Raw genomic sequence first — 22,985 nt, forward strand, 5'->3', positions numbered from 1 at the left:
TATATTTTATGCCATGAAGGTTTACCATGATTTTTAGAAGACCGACTCCCCCCCCGTGAGGCACCATGCAGTTCCTTCGAACGCTGTTTTTCTTTATGCTATCGATAGATGGCGCAATAAACTATACCTTTTCAAATCATTTTATCTCGTTTCGGTGTGGGTGGGAGGGAATACCCTGAACGAAATGCCCATATATTAAAGACAGGAACATTCCCCCGTTTTTTTGCATTCACAAAAACAAAAAAAAAGGTTGATTTTGCCATTTGGTTTTTATTTTAAATCCTTCCGGCTTCTGAATGACGTAGATCCTGGAAGGTTAGGGTTGAGGTATCCCCTGAGCCCACACAAAAATCATTACATCATATTTTGTTATTATTGTTGGAAAGGCCGTCTCTGAAACGGAATGCTGACGCGCATGCGCTTGGAACAGCGTCAGGAGCGTCTTCTTTGCGATTTCGGCGTTCATTTCTTATTGTGCCGCACCGGACCATCTTACCCAGCGCCGAGGGATTCTGGAAAGTTACTTACAATACTCAGGGTGCAGTATTGTGTGTCACTGACGAACTGTAAGTGACAGGTCTTGGACTGATTACATTTGGTGTTGTAATATTGCAGTGCGGTCAACTACTAAGTTGTTAGTGTGTAACTTTGAGGAGATCTGTTACCGAATGTATCGCAGGCAGACTCTCTGTATTCTGTGTTCATTGTTGCTATTGTATATCCTGTATGTTAAATTTGTTTGTTAGTCAGTTCTCGTTAACTGCGAAATGTTTAGGAGAGACGGGATAATACATTAAGCGAAGGTAGTAGTATTACGGTTATTCAGTATTTACCGAGGTTAACCGGTAGGTGGCGGTACTGTTATGTGATTGCTGATTAGAGATCGTATAAGTGCTTGTATTTCTGTTATTTAGCTGAACATATGTCCATGTTTTTATTGTTTTAGTTATTTATATAATATTATTTCCTTCTTCAGACCACATGCACACTCTGTGTACAACTAAGTCAGTGCATCTGTAGGAGTCACTGGCCAACCTGTGAACTCCAATGCAATACCATAGTGCCTAATTGAATGCAGTAAAGTCTGGAACTGCATCTGCCTTCCCTGGTGTTCTTACCGACGCCACCAGAGTGGTACAACCTTACCGGCACATTCCTTATACAGTCCACGCTCCAGCAATTTAATAATTATGCTATTAATAGCCCCCGTTTGATTCCGAATTGGACTGTGTGGGATGAAAGAAAGGTATATTGCTGGTGCGTTATAACTTCCAACCTCCCACTTTCCACTCTGGGGTGGAATGTATGGTTCATAAGATTAAAATCGACTGTACATGAAATTTATTTGGTAACACCCATTTACATCCTAACAACCATTTACTGCGAGAACGAGAGTTACACTCGCCCAATAAAAATATACAATAAAGTCTGAAAACAATTTCTCTGTGCCTCTACCGCTGGTTACTTTTGATATTAAGTATTCTCAACAGTGAATATTCGGTGCCGGCACATTCACGCCACCTAAAGGTTAGAGATGCAGGTTACCACGAACGTTACCGCACGAATGCCGTCTGTTCGTTAAATGTTAAGAAAAGCGAAACGAGCGGTGGAAATCACGTAGGCTGCGTATCGCCAACACCATGCATTTATGTGTCAAGTATTGTATCTGTTAACTTTATTTTTAAACAGAACGTTTAACGTGTTCTTTTTTGCGGTTGTACGAAATCACAGATACGAAAAAGTGTAACAGAGACTAATAAGCACGTTCTGATTAATTTTGCGAAGAACACTCAACGCAAATCCATCAATCAGTAAAGAACTGACTTTAATCGAGTGCTGTAATTACATTTAAGGGTGATTAGGTGGCCAGATTACGAGATCCAGCCTGGGAGTTTTGCCAAGACACTCGAATTAATGTTACTTCTTGCGATAAGTGACATGGGATCTATAGTGCCCACGTGTGTTGGCATCCAGTTTAACTTCAATGAACAAGACCGCATCTCGTGCAAAAGTAGCCTATATGATGCCAACTATTAGGTACTGCACTGGGCATCTCACTTATCATTTCAAGCAAATGTTTATTTTTATGGTTTGGTCAGTTGTTTAGAGTAGAATTCCACCCTTCCATCTTCTGTAATCATCTATCCATTTTCTGTAACTGTTTGTTTCATTCAGGGTTGTGGGGGTACAGAGCCGAACATGGAGGCTACGGGTGCAAGACAGGGAACACCCTGGGGGGGGCGGCACCAACCCATCACAGGGCACACATGATTCATACACACCTACGGGCAAACTGGTAACTCCAGTTGCCCTCTGCACTGTGGGGGGAACCTGGAGTACCCGGAGGAAACCCCACGATGACACGAGGAGAACATGCAAGCTCGACACACGGCACCACACCAGAGACTCGAACCCCGGTCCCAGAGGCGACAGTGCTAACTGCTGCTCCACTCCAGAATAGAATTCTAAGCGAATGCATATTTTCATGATCTGGTCAATTGCTTGCCACCTCAAATTAGCAAAATCTATACAATCCAAAGAGGAAATGAAATATAATTGTATATCCAGTAAACACACACTTTTCTCATCACTCAGGTGGAAAATGGCATCCTTTCAGCGTCGATCATCTCACACACACGCTAATTCTGTAGGTTAGCAGGCAAAAATATTTGTGCAGGTGAGTCGGCGGGAGAGACAGTCAGCACATTATAAATGAAACAGAGTTTTATGTCAGTGCAGATGCCTCTTTGATGTAGGCCTTGCTTTGATTGATGTGGACAAGTGTGGTCACCACACTAGCGGATATCTTGCTTTGTCGGCATATTTGTGGCCAGTAAGAGGAAATGACCCCCCCCCCCCAACATCCAATCCTCTAAATAATAAAAAACCGACGATTAAAAAGCTATCCAGTTGCTCACTTTACGCCAGACTCAGGCTCCTTATATCCACAGTGTGAAAAATATTCTTTGTTCTGCACAGCAGGCCGTAAGCGCCTGGTTAGCACAAACTGTCAGATTAGGAAGTCTGAGAAGATGATCCTGCCCACACGTCCAGGAGGATTTTAACGGACCTCTCACCAGCCGGGTTTCTAAGCCACGGCCGACTGGAGGCCCTGGCCAAGCGGGCGGCAGGAAAATAAAAGCGAAAAGTGGAAGATTTCCAAACCAACGCACCACGAGACCCAGGATCTGTGCTGATGGTGCCGGAGTCCAGCTCAGGGGCTCCTTTTGCCACCAGTGAAGGAAGCAGAGTATTTAGGTGTCTTACCGCAGCCTTAAGCGCTAACAAGGGATTACTGAGGTAAATGATGAAAGGGGCTTAGCTTAAGCAAAACTCCTGCAATTACATCCCAGCCAGTTGGATGGGAGATCGGCGTGATGTCAGGAAAAGGGAGGGCTTAGTGCCAGAGATAAAACCAGCTAATAATGATAAAATGAATCTGTATTTAAGGGTCTTTTTTAAGCTACGGCCGCTGACTGGCACACGTGCAGCAGGCGTGGTTTTCAAGCTGTCAAACCAATACTTCTTCAGATTTCAAAGCGAAAGTATTTCAGTATTAGCGAGCAACCGGTGTCATCGTTGGCAGAGGATACTCCGCAGGCCGGATCCCTGTTCGAGCTGCTTATTATTTCGTCACTTTCGCCAGCCCCAGTTTACCTGTGTTTTTCGCCAACATCAGGTGAGTGTTTTTTGGTTTAACCAAACCACTGACTGTCCTTTGGCTGATCTTTTGTTAGGTGATGAACCCTCTGTTCCTCTTCCCTTACCTTCTTTGCTTTCTGCATCATCTCTCTCGCTCTCTGTCATCCTGAACAGGAGATAGTATCTGTGACCCATGCTGCTGCTTTAAAAAAAGCGCCTGTTGAGCTGCAAGCGACTTCCGCTGCCGTGCAACCGTTTGTTTCACCTCTTTCTGACACTGAGCTGCTTATTACACGTGTTACTAAGATGACATAGGCCTAACATTGCATGATGAACAGAAGTACATTTTTAATACAAATATTTCTTTTATTCAATATATTATTATTATTATTATTATTATTATTTATTAATATGTATTTATTTATAGAATCATGGGTTATAGGACTGTTAGGCTTTGACATATTCAATACAATGGAAGGTTTATGATTTAGTTTGGCGGATGCACAAGAGCTGCCAATTATCTTATTGTTGTCAGCAATTTTATATAATCCCATTGGGATAATAAATTTATCGAGCAGCAAATCCAAAAATCCAGGCGCAGTTCTTAGATGTGCCTCAGTCTTCACAGTGTTCAGCTTTTTAGATTCATCTAATTGTGGGATTAATTCTTTAAAAACGTGTTCTTGTTTTTTTTTTTTGGATATTTAACCACTTAGAACAAGAGGACAGTTTTTCAGATAGAGTTGTGATTTATTAACCTCTGTCTAGTTTACGTTATGTCCTGGTGCGCAGGGGTGTTGCTAGTGATTTTGGGCCCCCAACCCAGACCAAACCAATTATTTTCCAGTTTTTTCAGGGCCCCCATCATTCAGGGGCCCTTGGAATCATCCAAAGTTACCCCCTTTGTGGCACCCCGGCTGGAAGGTCATCAGTACTTATTTGCATGCAGCTCTTGGAGTGAGGTAGATGGTTTACATCCAGACCAACATTCATAAGTGTACGTTCTCCTCCTCGCACCGCCTGGCACGGGGGAATCCTTGAGGTCACGTAAGCCTGGCTTTCTCTGCCAGATTAATCAGCAGACATGTTGCTGCCCCGCCCACTGCCTGCATGAAGTGGGCGTGGTGTACCTTACCTCCATCAGAATATCACTTTATTGTCTGGGTTGGGGGCCAAAAATAAAGTTTGCGTGCACCAAACAGTTAGGAAACTGGCTATTCATCTCTACTGCCATCGCCACGGCAATCGCAGTCAGACGTGGTGATTTCAGGTGTAGAAAGTAAAAATCCAGACCATGATTTTGTTTCAACCAACCAGTTGGGTACTCCGTGACTGTGACTCTTTATGCTCAACTGGTTGGTTGAAAGTAAATCATGGTCTGGATTTTTACTTTCTGGACCTGAAATTGCCACCTCTGATCGCAGTTATATGAACAAAGAAATTAGCATGCTAGCAAATGCATGAAGCTAATGGGCAATCAGGTCCTTAATTACCTCCAGACTGATACCTGCTAAATGGCTCCATGTGACAGGAAATACTGTAAACAAATCGGTAGGTGCCTGGGCCATATCTTTTAATAAACCATTTGGGTCCAAGATTTATCCAAGGTGTTTTTAGGTCATCTTGGGGGACTAATGCAGGTTAATAGGATTGGCACTTGGGGTGCATTGTTCTGGATGCTTACAGGCAAGGTTTGCTGAGGGTAAAACGTTCAATGCCCAGAATTAGTCTATCACATCCCTCTAAAGTGCTGCATAGCCAGGACTTAGCTAATAGGATTTTGGGAGAAGAGCATGCACAGATATGGGCTGGGGGTGACGGACAACGGGACTACACGTGGGGTCAACAGATGTCCCTGGCAGACGCGGACTTGAGGATGGAATTAGGGGACCCAGATTAGTCGGGCTTTCGGAGGGAACTGTAGGGCAGCTGAAACGGCAAGCCGCGCAGGATCACTCGATTAACCTTAAGTTGTCAGCATCCAAATAGCCTTTAATTAACTTCCTCACAAGCAAGCACACTCACAGTTTGCCCCCCTCCTTAGCAACAAGCAGGTCACATGACCAGCATGTTTACTGCCAGCAGTCACAACTGGGTAACAGGTTAGCCGCTCATTGTGTAAACAGTAGACCAGCCAGCATCTGAGCTGATTCTGATTTACCGCTGCTTGCCGAACCATAAACAGTGCTAAGTATGATGTCACTGGCCATAACGTATCCTAATCGTCTAATTCTTTAAAGGGAGCAGGACGCTAACTGTGGATAACATCGAAAACCAGTGTTTAATCTCATCAGTTCAATTAGTAACAGTGTCCTGCATGCCATCCTCTTTTAATAATGGGTCTTTATGCATAACGTGAATTTTGTGAAGAGTTATTGAATGACACAGGCATGAAATGTGGTTTTGTTGAGATGTGGCATATAATTGCACAGAAATTGACTCATCCAGAGTGATGCAGGGAGTCGGATTCCCCATCCGCATACCACACACCACTGGGTAAATGCTAATTTTGCAGGTGGTGCTAATGTAATGTAACTTTGTTTCATGTTTCGTACGAAATCTACCACTCCCAATTTCGACATGTGAAATTCTCCATCACTCAAAACCACACTATTGGTTTGTAACTGAGAGGCCTTGTATGCAAATCTTGTTTTTTAAATGACGGCAATCCTATGAGAACGACCCTATCACTGATTTCAACTTCGATAAATACCCTGGAGAGGTGTGACTTACCAACCACAAGCTAAATACGCACGGTCCCAATACCAGAGGGCCAGAGATAGTCACTGGGTTCTCGCTGACCCGGGAGCGCTCACCACGCCCACACAGGTACCTTAGGTGTAGCATGGTGATATCTGGGTCGCCTTAACCCGAGGTGAGGCTGTCGCTGTGGTCCTTCGCCAAACGCACCCGTCGGCGCTCACTTTTTCCACAGAAGACGCTTCGAAGGTTCTGAACCTGGGACTTTCCGCCCCCGGGGCCTCCGTGTTCCTGTGTGGGAAGGTGCAACTTGTTTCATCTCTGCAAACCCCGGTGCCCAACCCAGACGAAATGGCTTTTATTTATCCTTTCTCTCCTTCCCCACTCAACTGTTCTCTTCCCCATATTCCTCCCTTTCCTGGTGATCCCTGGTTCATTTTGTACCTTTACTCCCCCAGTCTGTACTTCAGACATATTGGAACAGAGGAGGAAGAGTACCAAACAACGTTTTAAGATCAAAAGGTATGGTGGCATCCACATCTGAGCGAACTCCTACTTCCTTCATACCTTCCGCATTGTTAACAATACAATATTCTTATTATAAGACGCGTCGCCGCTGCTGTAAGGATTCGTATAGCATCATTCATCTTTCTACTCCCTGCAATGCCCAAAACACTTTAGCCGCACAGAAAACTGGGACATGCTCTCCGATGAACACAACGTACATAAAAGCACTTTTTTGGGGGGTTGAAATGCATGTCTGTGGAGTGAAACTCAGCCTTTGTCTATGTGGGTTACGACGCTTTACAAGGTGATTTCCAAGAGACCCCCGCGCTGTGAAAACCTCATCGCACAGATAACAGGACGCCGGCTGCAAACATTACGCATACCTGAAACCTGTCCGTTTTTTCTATGAAACCGCAAGACATTGTTTTCGCTTCTATTATGGTTTTAAAAATATCTGTAGGCTCTTTCTGTAGCGTGAAAGTCATCATGTTTTTTTTTTTACACAAGTTAGCAGAAAACACTTGCTGATACTTGTTCACTTCACCACGTGTGAGGTTTTGCTGTGCCTGACAGCAGATATAAGTGTTTTCTGCGTTATGAACAATTTCGCGCAAACAATGTTTTCCTCTGAATGCACTTTACTAGAACCATTCATCGTGGGTTATTATTACGTATCAGTGACTATCATTATTGTATTTTGTTAAACTGATCGTTTACAATCTATGACTATATTGTAGAATCATTGCAATTCCAGTCAATGAAAAGGGAGCACTAGTGTTTCACAACAGTGGGTGGAAAACATCTAATGTATTTCCTTACATTGTCAGTATTCTGTGAGCAGATAAGTGTCAGTGTCATTAAGTGGCTTATAAGCTTTACGCTTTAATACAACTTATAACTTGTTAGGAAAACTCCGCTTCAGGACCGTAGCACTGCCGGTGAGATTCGGACTTCAGGTTCAGGTGACGTTCCGGGTGATTAACCGTTGCACCCACTGTCCATTACAAAGGGACGGTAGGGCGCCACCTGTCAGCCAGAGGGCGTCATGACCCCACGGGAGCACCTGAGGAAGATGACTGGGCTGGGGGAGCCAAGCAGTCTGGACGAGAAGCAGTGGTACCGGGTGGTCAACGGCATGTCCGGGGGGGGTAAGGGCTATCTGTCTGCCTATCATCCATCCATCCATCCATCCATCTAATTTTGAAAACCGATGTTATTTATACAATGAATTGCAGTCACATTTTACAGTTTGTTACAAATATGTTACTCACTCTGATTTCTTGTTTAGACCGTTTCCACAAGCTTGATTATTTTTTCTGTCGTTAACTTTGTTTTTCACCAACCGAAGCGACTCGACCGCGGGGCGCAGTTATGAGTCCGTCACGAAAATGTGTTTACGTTTGTGTTTCGCCAGCTTCCCAGCGCACAGTTTTAGCCACATGTATAATTGTAAATCACAATAATAGTAATAATATTAAATTTATTTCAGACCCAAGTAGCATATGTATTTAGGGGGGCCACGGTGGGGGGGGGGGGGAGGGGAATGCATATTGTCATGGGAGCAAGCCCGCCCCCCCAGAACCGTCCCTGCTACAGCTGATGTAACTATGGATATACAGATGAGGGAGCTCAACATCAACATCCAGTGTTTGAATCTTGAACTCCATCATGAGCTGCACTTGTGGCTCCTGAGTGCCCTTCAGGCCCACCACCAGCAGGGGGTGCCAGCTATCCAGGAAGGCCAAGGGCATCCATTTGCTGTGACACACCGCGCCCTGTCTGTTACCCGTTCCGCAGAGCTGCGGCAGAGGCAGGAGCTGATGATGAGAAATCAGATGGCTATGAGCCCCCAGCTTCTCACCCAGACCCAGCAGCGTCTGCAGGCTGCCCCAGGGCAGTTCGAGTCCCGTTTCATGGACCGGTAAGCTCACCCCAAAAAGCACAGCAGCTCTCTGCCTTAGATATTTACACATTCATTCCGCTACTTTGATACCACCCACGTTTGGTATAAATGAAATAAGATGAAATGTTTACACCTTTACAATCCAACATTCCACATCTGGCCAAAAATGTGCTTTTATAGCATGCTGATTTTAGGCAGATGATGTTGGTTCCTGTGTCGACCAAAGAGGATTCCGGAACCTGTGCCCCTCCCTGCTATGTCCTGTTGGTCGAATCCCCTTCCCATAGTAATAGATGTGAGGCACTGGGCTGTAGCTTGTGTACGGGAAGCAGGCAGCGTGGGCTGGAGACAGAATCCTGTTACCCTTCTGCATTCATGCTTCCTGTCAGATACCATCGCACCTTCATACCTTTCTGATTCACTATTGAGTGTGTGTGTGTGTGGGGGGGGGGGGGGGGCTTTTAAATGTAATATTCATTACTATGTATCACAGTTCTCTGAGTTGTCTTCCTGTTTCCCGGCAGGGAGCTGGTGTCCTCTACAGAGATGGTGTCTTCTGAGGCCAGGCAGATCCACATGCGGCCCAACCTGGGCCCATCTCTGCCCTCACACTCTAATGTTGTGCCGGCAAGGTCATTCCCCGGAACAGGTAGGTATGATGGACCAGCACTAATCATAACTACAGACCATTCTGTCAGGCATCTGTGTTTGATACAGGTGACATCATCTCAGAGAATCAACATGCTATTATATACATGCTGGGACTACAGCCTTTAATATGATCATCTATTGCTATCTCTTGTCTGCTTCTTTTTATGCGTGTTTGTGTGTCTTTCTGCATGTAAGGCCTGTCAGCTGGGTATGGTTTTCTACCTTCGGAACCCTTGGAAACAGTTGCCCGGCGACAGGAGATGATTCACAAGCAGAATATAGCCAGGTATCAGGCTTGGATATGTTCACACACATATGGTTACTTTATAAATGACAGAATATGATATTTGTCCAAATGATGAGGCACATCTGCTTCCTGACCATTCCCAGTATTTCTTCTGTTCCTATTACAATAGCATGTTTCATTCCACTTAACTGTTTCTTGGTAACATTGGCTAATGTCTGTTTTCAACTCCAGTATCAATCTATCCTGTTTCACTAAGCTGTATCTAGTAATGCTATAACATGTCATTGTTCCATATCAAGAATGGAGATGAACGCCATCCTGCATCAGAAAGAGCTGGAAACCGCCCACCAGAAAGGGCTTATGGGTATGGAGCCCCCCATGATTTACCAGGGGATTCCCCCGAATGCCATGGCCTTTCGCGGACGTCAGCGGATTCCCGAGGGCCACCTCCCCAGTGATGTCTTTGTCCATCGCACCACACTGGAGGACTTGCAGGCCAACAGTCTGCTGATGTCTGCAAGCCCATATCCACCAATCAGCACACTGCAGAGAGAAAGAGGGAGGAGGAGCAGCAGGAGGGCAGCAAATCACAAGATGATGGATGCAAACGCTACTGGAGCCAAGGGCCAATCAGATGATAAGGGCGTGGACCAAAGTCCAGGTGGATCAGCGGAGGAAAAGGAGGGTGAATCAAAAGGAGAGCCAGAGAACGAGTCAGTGAGCAAACCAGACCATGTGAAAATAGACACAGAACTTTCCTCTGGCAGTGGAAAGAACTACAAAGAGTGTAAACAAGGGCCACGCAAGAACTGCAACATTAGTCAGGAGGGCTGCGCAGACACTACAGACTCCAGAACCAGCGCTAACGAGAAGGACGACCCCAGCACTGGCTCAGCATTCCATGAGAAGTTTGTCTACCCTTCCACCTCTGCACCCCTCACTAATATGTCTTACATATTTCCAATATCAAGCAACGGATTTTTACCCCCTGGTGAGTCGACAGGACCCCTCAAAACTCGCAACTTACCTGATACCACGTGCACTCGATATAACTAATTATCCCTCCCATTTAGACATAAATGTCGCACTACAAGCATAATCCTGACTAATTTAATATGCGCTAGTCTAACATGGCATCCTGCCTAAGGTCTTCCCCTGCATTGTGCCCTGTTGTGCACTCACCATGACCCCGCATAGCAGTATTTCCCAATCCGGTCCTTGGGGAATTATCAACATTTTTCCCTTTCTTAATCAGGACCTCATAGTTTTCTCAACAGTGAAGTAATGTCGTCAGTTGAGGATCTTCGAAAGTGGACAGTGGATGATGTTTACAGTTTCATCAGCAACATACCCAGCTGCTCAGAGTATGCTCAGGTTTGTGCTTGAGTCAACCTTTCTGGCTGCAAACAAAAAAGGCCTTCACCACGGGTTTCCTAGTAAGGCAATTTTCACAGTAACATAGTTGTTCTCCACAGACATTCAAGGACCACATGATTGACGGAGAGACACTGCCACTACTCACAGAGGACCACCTCTTAGATACCATGGGCTTGAAGCTTGGACCTGCCCTTAAGATACGATCTCAGGTTTGAGCAGAAAGTCATTTTAAACATCTCTGGAACTCTGTGTTTATCCATAGCTATACCCCATAAAGTATTATATAATTATATTAATTCATACAGCTGAAAACAGAATACTTATTTTTCCCATGAATTGCACTGTTTTTATTCACCCCCATCTGCAGGTGTCTCGCCGGTTGGGCAGTATGTTCTATGCGATGAACCTGCCGCTCACTGCTGGTGCCGCCCTGCAAGCCGCATCAGAGAAGACAGGAGATCAGTCCGCTGAGATCAGTCCCCCGCTGAACTGCAACAGCATGGACATGCTGGGAAGCCCCTGCCCCAGGGACTTGGAGAGTGTCAAGCCCCAGGAGTCCATGCTGGGGCCAGAAAATCCCCCTCCCCCTGTTTTGAATGAGAATGTCTGAAACCATAAGGAGTCAACAGGGAAAAAAAAACCCTACTAAGAAACATGCCAGTGTCCCTTTGTGTTACATTCTACTTTATTATTAAGCTCCACCACAAGTCAATAGTTCAATACAACTGATGCAAATTCAGTTGTAATGTGTTACGTAGGCAATACAGCTCCAAACATGAGCACAGGTTCATGTCTTATATGAATGGCGGAGTGTGAGCCCTTTGATTGGTCAACACCAACCTCCAGCAGCATAAAGTGTTTACTGAAAAACTCAGAAGCAGTATTTTTCCATTCCAGGATGAAAGCACCAGTTGGATGCATTGTATAAGCATACTATGTTTGTAACATGACTTATCTGTAATTGTTTGTAAATAGTTTCCCAGGACTGTTCTGTACCTTTATCATGAAGTAATCTCGAATTCTGTGTTTTTGAGTACTTGTAAAAATGGTCAGTCAGTTCATTCAATTACAATAGGGATGTAATTATCTTCCTGTAATTGTTAATTACCTGAAAACACTGGCTCATAAAAACGGATGCAATGGCTTAGAATTGTACTAATATTTTTGTAACTTTAAAGAACCTAAGTATCTATAATGTAAATATGGGTGTAGCCGTTTTTAAGGTACAGTACTGCCATAAGTTAAGAATTCGAAAGAAATAATTTTGGTAATCTAAAGTATTAATCAATTCTTTTGTAATATGTGGTATATGGTATTTTTGGTCACGTCGTCCAGTAGTGGAGAATATAACCGCATATGGTACGGTAACAGAACAGTAATAAATTGGCGATAACCAGGGCCGGTCAATCTTATAGGCGACCGCCTAGGGCGCCAAATCCTGAGAGGGCGCCGATAGGCCGCAACATCGGTTAGGACCTGTCCAAACGATAACAGCTCGCCCTATCCAGGGCGTACCCTGCACGTCATGGGACAGGCGCATTCTTGCAATGGATCCGCACTTATGGAAAAGACGGATAATACGGAAAGAACAATTTCATAACAATTACAGCTTTATGCACCTCGTTGGTTTATTAAACATTTGTATTTAAGTTTATATACATAATAATGAAAGTTAACACTCAAGATGGTAAAGTCAATACAAAATTTCTATAATTACTATAACACGTATTTGAGTCGCTACCCCAGGGGTGTCGTGGGCTGTCGTTTTCGTGACGTCACGTTCTCGTCCTCTGTCTCTTTCTCGCGTTGTTTCCACGTCACACTGACACGGAGCTGGATCAACATGGCGGAGCGCAGGAGGCACAAGAAACGAATCCAGGTATTCGAAGGAAAAGCCGTCGAGGCGGCTCGGCTGCGCTTCTGTCCTGTGCGAGGCCGGCGTCGTGCCGGTGTGAGGGGCCCCCACGCTGCGCTCCGCCGCTGTTAACGTTTCATGAATTTCTCGGAAGAGGCGAGCGACGGATGTTGAGAGGACAGGCAGTGCTCGCTGGGCTGGTCGGAACGTTTTTTCACCTGCAGGAAGTGAATAGCTAGCTGGCTACGGACTAGCTGGCTTTTTTGTGAACTTCAGAAGTTATCCTCTCACGTTAAACAGTAACTTCGTAAACTTGCTTCGAGAAGCATCTCATAGTTGTGTTTTTGAGGTGACAGTTCTGTCGCGGGGGTCTTAAACAGCTGCTACTACTGGTGGGCAGAACTTGCATTTCTCCCCATAACTTGCCGGTATCGTGAAGCGCTATGAAATGTTGTTTCATTTGTTCTATTTAGAGAATATAATGACAGTTCGCTGGTTCTCCGGTACCTTGTGTTACCCATGTAGAACAGCGCCAGTGATTTGTTGCAGTAAAGCTCCAGACGGCAGTGATAAACTGATTTTGACGCATGTGGATCTTCCCGTACACCCGTCCGTCAGTTTCCCAGACCGCTGGTCCAGGTGGTAGAGGCGGCACTCCCTTTCGCTCGCCATCGCCCAGTACTTTCGGCTGGTTAATCTCCAGCCTGCATGCGTGTCTCTCCGCCAGAAAATATGTGGCTGAACCCTAATTTGCAGGTTTCACATATTACAGTGGATATACTTTTTCGTTAGTTATATATCTAAACTATAATCAATGTCAAATCCAAACATCAGGTCCGTTTCATGTGGAAAAACATCTACACGTTGCATCTTTGTATGTAGTGCAGTCGATAAACATAAGGATGAAACGCTCTTCCACGCCCCTCTGCTTTTTTAATTTTGTGTTTTAGAAGATAGTGACTCTACCTTTATTTGAATGTATGCGAATTTTTGCCTATTTAAAAGGCGTCTTGATGTTTTCAAGCTCAAAGATGCTGGCTTGACAACTGCCGGTTCATTCTAACGAGAAAGCGCTCAGACTGTCTTGTATTATATAGGCGGCGTGTGTGATCAGACGAAATGTTTGGACCAGGCTGACTCCTCAATAGATCTGACATGCTATTTAGCAGGGATCATCCAGCTTTAACCAACCGATGCTGACAGGAGTTACAGATCTGAACACTGCGAGCTCGATTTAAAACCGACCCTATAGCCAGGGACTGTGTAGTTGCGTTTTAGGTGATTCTAAGGTGCACGCTAATGAGAGAATTTTGCGAAGATATTTAGTGTTTTTGTGCATTTTGAGGTATGCATTTAATGATTGCCTTCCATTGAGATACATTGAATTTTTGGTTATAGATGATATTTGTGGCCCAAAGTTCTGGTATATATTCTTAAGGAGTGGCTGGAATTAGTCATAAATTACAAAGTTATGTATTTTTAAAATCGTTTAGGTGCAGTACAGACATACTGCTGAAATACAGCTACTTGCAACAACCACTTATTGGAAAGTAAATTGAATGGTTATAAGACAATTTGGTGCTGTGTAACTGATGTGTGTAGTGCTGACTTCCCCAGCTGAGAAGCTGACAGGTAGACAAATGCAGAAACACTATAAGGAAAACATGGCATTTTTTTCCGGGGGGTGGGGGTTAGGAACAATGAGCCTTCAGTCATTCTTGGTGACATTTTAGCCGAGGCAGGAATATCATCCTGAGGACTGCTGACCTTCCGTCTCTCTTTTTTGCCACTGTTTGTGTCATTTCATCAATATCAGGCATTTCAGGAAGCTGTAGCTTTCGTCATGATGCATTAGCAAGGCTGATGTATCCAGGCAGCTTGGAATAAGGAACAGGGTGATGTTTACTGGAGCTGCTGACTGTGGCCAGCTTTGCAGTTGGTCCGTGTGACCATGTGTTGTCAAATACCAGCGGTCCAATGTTCAGAAATGCCTGAAGCTAATGTGTAAACTGTTGTTTATCTCACAGGAAGCCTCGTAGCGATGTTTGGCAGAGGCAGAAGTTCCAGCAAGTCATCTTGACCGGACTTGCTTCAGTAAATTATCCAGCTAAAAGCTAAGCTTTGGATAAAATTGTCAGGAAAAAATCACCAGTTTGAAACAAATGTTCTGCCCATTGACAGGAGAACTGGTGGGTGATTTACAGTTGTGTAATTTTGTTACGAGTCAGATAAGACTGGGTTTGGAAAGTGCTTTTGCATATACTGTACGATATGTTTGGTCATTCAGATGTAATAAGATAAGTAGGAACAGATCTAAATAAGAGGATTTATGGTGCAGCTGTACAGGAGAGGTATAAACATATCTAATTTTCTGTAGTATTAGATTTTTTCGAATGCGGCTTTGCTGTTTGACCTCCATGCAAGGTGATTGGAGGTGGCCACTCAACTTGTGCTATGGTGGTTTCTCTTCTCCTGTTGGATACGAGTCTCATTACTGACTGTGGTGAACAGACGCTGAACTGATGTGATGGGAGAGGTGTGGCAACGCCATCGCTGTAAGTGTCACGGGCCGCTTCTGATGGGCTCACTGGGGACAGCGAGAAACGAAACTCGGTTTCAGGGTTGAGAAGAGACACAGGCGAGGAACAAGGCCCCATTTTGATGGATAGAGAGATGTGGACGGTAGCTCCACCACCCATCACACACATATTCTTTTACAAAGATATAAGTAATTTATATAAATACACCATAAATTATTATGGAATGAGGTTAAACGCCAGAAAAACGCGGCAAACGTCAGGTTATGTAGCTATGTCGCTAAATAGTCCATCCTAACCATCACCACTTCACCTATACCTATTTTGTGGAGTCCATTCTTACGGTTTACACTTTTCTCAGTGTTTTATTGCCTCTGAGTTTTTGGACGTGCAGTGCTTGTCTTTGCGGTGAGTTGGAGCGTTTTTTTTAAGTGTCGTGATTAATTGTATGAATCATTTTTGAAGTGCCGTGCTTCCCTGCATATTTAATTTCTGTGTGATTGGTATATTGCAAGGGTGTGTGTGTGTGTGTGTGGGGGGGGGGGGGGTGGGAGGGGTCAAAGCCTTTACATGACACATTCTTTGAAGTCCTCATTATCCTTCAGGGCTTTCTGTAGACGGGTTTCATCTTGCACAGGATCGACCCCCCCCCCCCCGGCAGCCGTGTTTTCATGTGAACTGCTGCCAGATCCTGGGGTGATATACCTTGAAGCATTAATTCCTGGGTATGTGTGTCTGTCCCCCCGCAGGAGGTCGGTGAGCCCACCAAGGAGGAGAAGGCGGTGGCCAAGTATCTGCGCTTTAACTGCTCCACCAAGTCCACCAACATGATGGGACACCGGGTGGAGTACTTCATCGGTGCGTGGTCCGCGCCGCCTGGCACTCGTTTCCTGCTTGCTATGATGTCGTGTGGCATTTTGGCGTCGCTTAAATAGCACTTTCCGTATCTCTGAGCTGTGTGTTTCGCTCAGCTAGTGTCCTGTCCAGATACATTTGTGTGGCTTCTTTTACATTTAGGTGACTCTGAGGGAATTAGGGGTTGGTCTTGCTGCACAGCTTGGAGCCTTTTCGTGTGTTCAGACAGCAGGGTCTTTTGGGGGCCTCGTTTGGCCTCATGGGTGGCTTGGCGATCCCAGTGGTTGGCACTGTTGCCTCGTATCTCTGGGACCAGGATTCAAGTCTCCATTTGGGCAGTATGTTCTTTGTGGACTGGTGTGCCTCAGCAAGTTAAGTCTCTGTCTGTGATCAGGAGACCACCAGTTCGAGCTTTGGCCTTTGCCGATTAATCACAGTTGGGCCCTTGGGCAAGGCCCTAAACCCCCAAAATGCTCCAAGGGGTGGATAAATGGCCTGACCCTGTCAATGGACCCCAAACTTCATTCTCAGCTCTTAATGCTTGTGAACATGCCTCAGAGGAGAATTAGATGAGACATGCCAGAAGAAGCATTCCAATGTAGCCGCACTGGTATTTGTGCAAACAGCAAATAAATGATAGCTTTGCTTGATTCAGGCATGTAAGGAGAGGGTCTGTGCTTGTTTTTGTACCCAAACCATATGGTTCTAAGTTCAATTCCTGCTTTCCCTTTTGCTGAACGTGGGCTGGGTTAATTCCTGAATCAGCTACGGGATGAAGGCCAACGAGATCCTGTGATAATGAAGATTAAGACCAGTTTTCTCAAGCTGTTCAGTGCTGAGGTCCTTTTATAGGAAAAGGCCAAACATCTCTTCCTCCCCTGCCCCCCCCCCATTTTGATGTGACCCACAGCCTCCAAAGCGGTGGACTGTCTCATGGACTCCAAGTGGGCCAAATCCAAGAAAGGGGAGGACGCCATCTTCACCACCAGGGAATCTGTGGTCGACTACTGCAACAGGTGGGCTCGCCCCTCTGGCTAACCCCTCCCCAGGCGAGTCACCTGTGTCCTGCGTAGAATGTAAAAAAACATCCTGCCCATAAATGGCGGATGCATATATACAAATGCGGGTTAAAGGTTAGAGGGGTGACTCTTGCTTCTCTGTTGCCTAGTAACACGAAAAAGCACCAAAGCACGGTGATTTAAATCACTAAGAGCACTTAGCCAGCTGCTGTGTATATGAATAGCAGGGAGTTTCAATGGAGTCAGGGAGTCGAAACAGGAAGGGTCTGTGGTGAAAACGTTGCGATACGAAGCTCTATATATTGTTAGAGATTAAAATCAACGGTACCACATCTGCATTTGTTTGTGATGCACGTCACTGTTTGCCGCACTGTGTGCAGCTTGTCTGCAGAAAAAAAATGTATGAAAGCGCCAGCTGGCTGTATGTAGAAAGGGGAGCTTCCGTCTTTTCGCTAGAAGCGTGGCTTATTAAACTTGGTTTTCCTAAAAGACACACCGGTGCAGTCGTTGGTTCCCGTTTGTTCTTGCCAGACAGCAGGAATTTAATAGACTGAAAACTGACTGAAAACTTCACTGGTTTTCATCGCAGGCTCCTGAAAAAGCAGTTTTTCCACCGGGCCCTGAAGGTGATGAAGAAGAAGCCTGAGAAGGATACCAAGAAGGAGAAGGAGAAGGAGAAAGAGAAGGATAAGGAGAAAGATAAGGAGAAGGAGAAGGAGAGGGAGAAGGCCAAGACCGAGAGCGGAAAGGAGGAGGATAAAAGGGGCAAAAAGGAGAAGAAGAAGGAGTCTGAGGTGGCAGATTCGAAAAAGGAGAAGACGGTATGTAGTGTTTGTCTGATTCATCCTGGTTTGCAGAAGATGGTCATTATTATCTATAGATACATCCTGCCTTGTGTTGCCTGGGATACGCCACTCAAACCAGGGTGAGTGAGTGGATGGATGGATGGATGAGGGAACGGAGGGAGGTAAGGAGCGTTTGCTGATGACAGCGCGTTGCCACACCCACCACGTAACAGACCACCTCAGGGATGAGAGTGCAGCCATGCAGTGGGTGATACACCAGCACCACACTACTTTGCAGTGTTTTCCAGTGGCTGCAGTGCCAATCCCTGCCACCAACCCCCACATTTTCCTGTAAGTTGGAGGACCTGCTTGCAGGGCTGGATGTAGATTGTCATACCCAGGATGAAGCAGTTGCAGGTTAAGGGCTTAGGTCAGGTGCCCAGCAGAGTAGGATCCCTCCTGGCATTCATGAAATTCAAACCAGCAACCTTCCAATTGCTGGCACAGAGCCGCAGCCTCAGAGATGGCACTACCCCATGGATGGATGGACTGATGGTTAATATGTTGCTTAAAATGGAGATAAGCAGTGTAAAGGGCACAGTACACGTTTTATTTCTTTTTGTGTCGCTTCCACGTTAAGCCTTTGTGCTGGTGGCTTGGGGTTAGAGTGACACCTGCTGGTGAGATATGTTCTCTGCACACCAGGAAAGGCCTCAGCTCACGTGTCCTTTTGTCCATCCGTGTAGGAGGAGAGCCCTGGGACTCCCAAGAAGAAGAAGGACACGAAGAAGAAGTTCAAGCTGGAGCCCCATGAGGACCAGGTGTTCTTGGATGGGAACGAGGTCAGTGAGGCTGGGGGGGGGGGCAGATTTGGGCCCTGTCAGGGCCACGGGCGCTGATGCTGAACGTGTGATCCACCGCAACTGCTTCTGTACATGTATAGCCATCAGGGGAACTCACCACAGTGGATCAGAACATCTTACCAATACATTTCACTATTTAGCAATTAAGTTTTGGCTGATGTTGTAGATCCTGGTTAGTGGACGCTTGCCCTGTAGTATCGGCAGATCTAGAGCAGAACCAGTCATGCATCCAGGTACAGTTGTTAAAAAAGTGAATACATTTACAGTTAATTATTGCATATTGATATGACTAACGCAAGCCACATTTTCAAACATATCAGTATAATCTTATTTTATTCAACATAATATTTTAAAATATGACGGGTTGTGTGACAGTTACGTTAACCGAGAACACAAAAGTCAGATGAGGTGTGGAGAATTACAGCTGTTTTGGGGAGGGGTGTGGCTGAGAGAGGTTTGAGCTGAATGCACAGTTGTTAGTGTTGGTGTTTATTCCAAGTCGTAATCATTTGTTTGGTTCTTTGTCTTCTGTCCTACTTACAGGTGTATGTTTGGATTTATGACCCAGTACATTTCAAGACATTTGCTATGGGACTCATTCTAGGTGAGTGTTTTCAGACAAGGAAATTGAACTGTTTAATTATGTCACACTCTGATCTACGGAATAATGCTATAAATACCGTTTAGCTGAAGTCTTTATTGGAAAATCCCCATTGTGGGTGCCTTCTCTCTCTCATGCAGTCATCGCCGTCATCGCGGCCACCCTCTTCCCGCTCTGGCCCACAGAGATGCGCGTTGCTGTGTATTACCTGAGCGTGGCGGCCGGCTGCTTCGTCGCCAGCATCCTTCTGCTAGCCGTGGGTAGGTGTCCCGTCCAGGGACGCTCTCACTGCACGTGGTTTTCAAACTGTCACCCTGGTTGGGTGAAAATACCTTGTTTTCTTTTGGGTTGTGACGGGTGATGCGCCTGAGGTGAAGTGTTTAATGCGACGTTTGGTGTGTCCTGCGTGTTCTCATGGCGAGGTGTACCTGCATGTTCGCACATGACGTTGGCTCTTGTATAGTCACAGCTTTAGTGTCTTCGTATTTTCTGTATTTAATAATTGTGCATCTTCATAGCTGTTAAAACCCAGGAGGTCGTAGTCTGGCGCTGCCCAGCTGTGTGTTTACCCACCTCCGCCCTCTGTCCTCAGCTCGCTGCATCTTGTTCCTGATCATCTGGGTGGTCACCGGAGGGCGGCATCACTTCTGGTTCCTGCCGAACCTTACGGCAGATGTGGGCTTCATAGATTCCTTTAGGCCGCTCTACACGCACGAGTACAAGGGCCCACGGGCCGATGGCAAGAAGGCCGCCTCGGAGAAGGCCAAGGCGGAGGCACTGGAGCCCGCGGCCAAGGAGAAATCAGACAGCGAAGAGAGGTCAGACGGCGAGAAGAAAGACGGCAACGGGGACGAGGAAGAGGAGGAGGAGGATGATGGGGAGGAAACTAAGGCGGCGGGGGAGGGTTCGGGGGGCGAGGGCCAGGGCGGGGACACGGACAGTGATCGGCGTGAGGACGAGGGATCGCAACACAGCAACGGCAACGACTTTGAAATGATCACCAGGGAGGAGCTGGAACAGCACACGGAGGAAGAGGAGGAAGACGAGGGAGAGTACGAGGAGGAGGAGGAGGCAGAAGAGAGTGAGGCAAAGCCCTTGTCGGGTGAAACATAAACATCTAAAAAACTCCTACACTCTACCAGGACTCATACTTCTACCTTGCAGAAGAGAGGCACTCGTTTTCGTTTCGGTTGAGATTTTCCACAAAGAATGCAAATGGGGATCCTAATTGTCATTTGGGGCAAAGGCAAATTCTCTTACTAAAAACACTGAGGCTCTAAGTTTCTCTCCCATTGTATAAAAAAACTAGAAAACTTTCGTTCAGTTTTATTCCCTCCCCCCTGATTTCTGGGTTCAGGAACAGTTCCTGTTTTAAGAATCTGTTTTTAACCCACCTTAAGGCAATTACCTGATAATTGGTGGTTTTCCTTGTTGCACGGGTCATCTTGGTTCTGTATGAGATTTTAGGGGTGCAGATGCTGCAGGTGTCAAGGACCATGGTTATGGTGATGGGTGGGGCTATCTTTGCAGTCCGTGCTTTTGTTAACCCGTTAAATGTGTGAGCTTCACACTAAACCTGGACTACAGAAAAAACTCTCTAGGAAGGTAATTTGGGAGGACCAAAATCTACGTGATCCCTGAGGGTAATACGTGGTTAAGGGCGATCGTTTAACGGATCGCAGTCCTTTCTTTCCTGTATTGCTGATGAGCCTGCATGAATGTTTAAGAATTCCGTGTTTCCATGCTTCGTTATAGGTACACCTGTCTTCAGAGTGGGTTGTGGGAGAATAATTAGAAATGTGTACGACTTCTGACCTCTGACCCCTGACCCCTGCTGCCTTTCTGTCCAGAAGGCTTTTCAGAAAGATGGGTGTGCTCTAGTTGGGTAAAATTGAATGCCTCTTTTTCCAGTGTTGGAGCACACGCATAATGGCATATATATGTTAACTTTGTGCCAAACAGATGGTTTTTACAAGGTACAAATTGCTGTTTTCACACAGTTGAGTAATTACATTTATTGTAAGTAGAACTTGGTTTTAAAAATCACTGTTAGTCATCAATTTCTTAAACTGAAGTCAAGGGAAAACCGAGCTGAGATCCCTAATATTTCTGTGTTACAAGTGGGCAGATTTTGTGATGCAAGACTTGTGATCTCCTCTAGGTGTCAGTGTAGCCCATCTGTGAGCCGTTGCTGTTAAGTTATTGCCGGCTGTACCTGTGCGGTTTGGGAGTCTGACGCCACGAGGTCAGACAGCCTGAGCGCGACACGACGTGAACTAACCCACTTGCAAGGGAACCTGCTTCTGAGGATTATGCTCCAGTATTGTCCTGTTTGTACGTTTAGCGTTGTTTTTCTTGGCTACTATATTTTAAGGGACTCCTGCATCATAGTGTTAGTGATTTAAAGCGAAAAAGAAGAAAAAAAAAACCTGTGAGTACATCGTTTTTATGCAAGGTTTGACAATACGTCAACGTTAATAAATCCTAACCATTTCAAGAGTACAGAACTACCCTGTAACGTTGCTCATTTTTTCCCCTGAAGTTCCTTTCGCAGTAATCTCTTGGCCATTGGTGAGTTTACTAAAGGGAATTGACATTTAAAAAAATCATGTATGAATATAATTTGGATTTATAATTTAGTCTTGTATCTATGTAGCTACATTCTTAAGTGTTTTTTTTTTAATATACAAGTCACCTGAAGTACATAGGTAAACTTTAACATTTCATTCTGATCATGTTGGCTGACAGTATGGAGCGAGTCACTTTGCTAGAAAAGCGTTTGGCCTGCACCACCTCGTATCCTTTCCCTTTATCTTGTAGCACAGGATTTGATTGAAATACTGCACCACAGAAACAACACGCTCGCCGCCAGGTTCATTGCATCCCTAGGCCACCGTGATAAACCATAAACTGGGAGATTGTCTCTCACTCATCTGCCACTAAGAGGAAGGACCAACCAGCCTGTCATCGTTCTGTCGTCACGGTAACAGTGCTGTTTTCTGCCATGACTATCGCTTGGCCTGCTTCTTCATCTGTTCCGACCGGATAACTGCATTCTCTGTCTCCCCTGGTCACTGCTAGTCTTTCTGAGAGAAAGGTGCCAGTAGCTGTATCGTAGGCTTTGGCAGTTAGTTTTAAAATCTCAAATTGTATTTGAGTGTCGCACATTATCAGTATATTGTAAAATATAGCTGCTTATCCATGTATGAAAGGTATACACCTTAACCTGTATCCAATCCAAACTTCTGCAGACATTTAGGTTGTCCATATTTGGATTGATATAAAATCGAGGATGGTCTTTTGAGGTTACTGGAATATAATTTAAATAATTGTCTATCTTGAAAGTATATCTGTATCTTTTCATTGCAATAAATGTATAGCAAGCAGATGGTGTGTGTTTTTTTATTGATCCGGCTCATGCTAATATTCATTAACAGGTTGAG

The 22,985-nt window shown here is 45.3% G+C and overlaps 2 protein-coding genes across 6 annotated transcripts; both read left to right on the top strand.

Moving 5' to 3' along the window:
* The first annotated feature begins 154 nt into the window (after positions 1–154).
* Positions 155–12,228, top strand: samd7 (sterile alpha motif domain containing 7). Of its 4 annotated transcripts, none has more exons than XM_023824382.2 (10): positions 155–566; positions 6,801–6,864; positions 7,859–7,997; positions 8,647–8,770; positions 9,277–9,401; positions 9,599–9,689; positions 9,950–10,641; positions 10,906–11,024; positions 11,126–11,236; positions 11,395–12,228. In XM_023824382.2, exons 3-10 carry the CDS (start codon positions 7,895–7,897, stop codon positions 11,635–11,637), a joined length of 1,608 nt encoding a protein of 535 aa, XP_023680150.1. In that variant the 5' UTR covers positions 155–566; positions 6,801–6,864; positions 7,859–7,894; the 3' UTR covers positions 11,638–12,228. The 4 variants fall into 4 exon arrangements, with proteins under 4 accessions (XP_023680150.1, XP_023680149.1, XP_023680151.1 ...); XM_023824381.2 differs by lacking the exon at positions 155–566 and adding an exon at positions 2,007–3,679; XM_023824383.2 differs by lacking the exons at positions 155–566; positions 6,801–6,864 and adding an exon at positions 2,007–3,679.
* A 569-nt stretch (positions 12,229–12,797) lies between these two features.
* Positions 12,798–22,928, top strand: sec62 (SEC62 homolog, preprotein translocation factor). Of its 2 annotated transcripts, XM_023824414.2 has the most exons (9): positions 15,395–15,437; positions 15,799–15,827; positions 16,169–16,277; positions 17,185–17,290; positions 17,883–18,114; positions 18,825–18,920; positions 19,485–19,545; positions 19,683–19,802; positions 20,135–22,928. In XM_023824414.2, the coding sequence occupies exons 1-9, from the start codon at positions 15,410–15,412 to the stop codon at positions 20,653–20,655; spliced, it is 1,302 nt and encodes a 433-aa protein (XP_023680182.2). In that variant the 5' UTR covers positions 15,395–15,409; the 3' UTR covers positions 20,656–22,928. The 2 variants fall into 2 exon arrangements, with proteins under 2 accessions (XP_023680181.2, XP_023680182.2); XM_023824413.2 differs by lacking the exons at positions 15,395–15,437; positions 15,799–15,827 and adding an exon at positions 12,798–12,906.
* Positions 22,929–22,985: the final 57 nt, after the last annotated feature.

Source organism: Paramormyrops kingsleyae, chromosome 21 (genome assembly GCF_048594095.1).
Source record: "Paramormyrops kingsleyae isolate MSU_618 chromosome 21, PKINGS_0.4, whole genome shotgun sequence".
In the NCBI taxonomy this organism is placed as follows: domain Eukaryota; kingdom Metazoa; phylum Chordata; class Actinopteri; order Osteoglossiformes; family Mormyridae; genus Paramormyrops; species Paramormyrops kingsleyae.

Bases quoted from the DNA above. Each gene is read 5' to 3' on its own strand.
- samd7 (XM_023824382.2), top strand. From the start codon at position 7,895: ATGACCCCACGGGAGCACCTGAGGAAGATGACTGGGCTGGGGGAGCCA. The intron at 9,690-9,949 runs GTATCAGGCTTG...TTCCATATCAAG, and splicing joins CACAAGCAGAATATAGCCAG to AATGGAGATGAACGCCATCC. The intron at 11,237-11,394 runs GTTTGAGCAGAA...CCCCATCTGCAG, and splicing joins CCCTTAAGATACGATCTCAG to GTGTCTCGCCGGTTGGGCAG.
- sec62 (XM_023824414.2), top strand. From the start codon at position 15,410: ATGGGAGAGGTGTGGCAACGCCATCGCT. The intron at 15,438-15,798 runs GTAAGTGTCACG...ATTGCCTCTGAG, and splicing joins GGTGTGGCAACGCCATCGCT to TTTTTGGACGTGCAGTGCTT. The intron at 15,828-16,168 runs GTGAGTTGGAGC...GTCCCCCCGCAG, and splicing joins GTGCAGTGCTTGTCTTTGCG to GAGGTCGGTGAGCCCACCAA.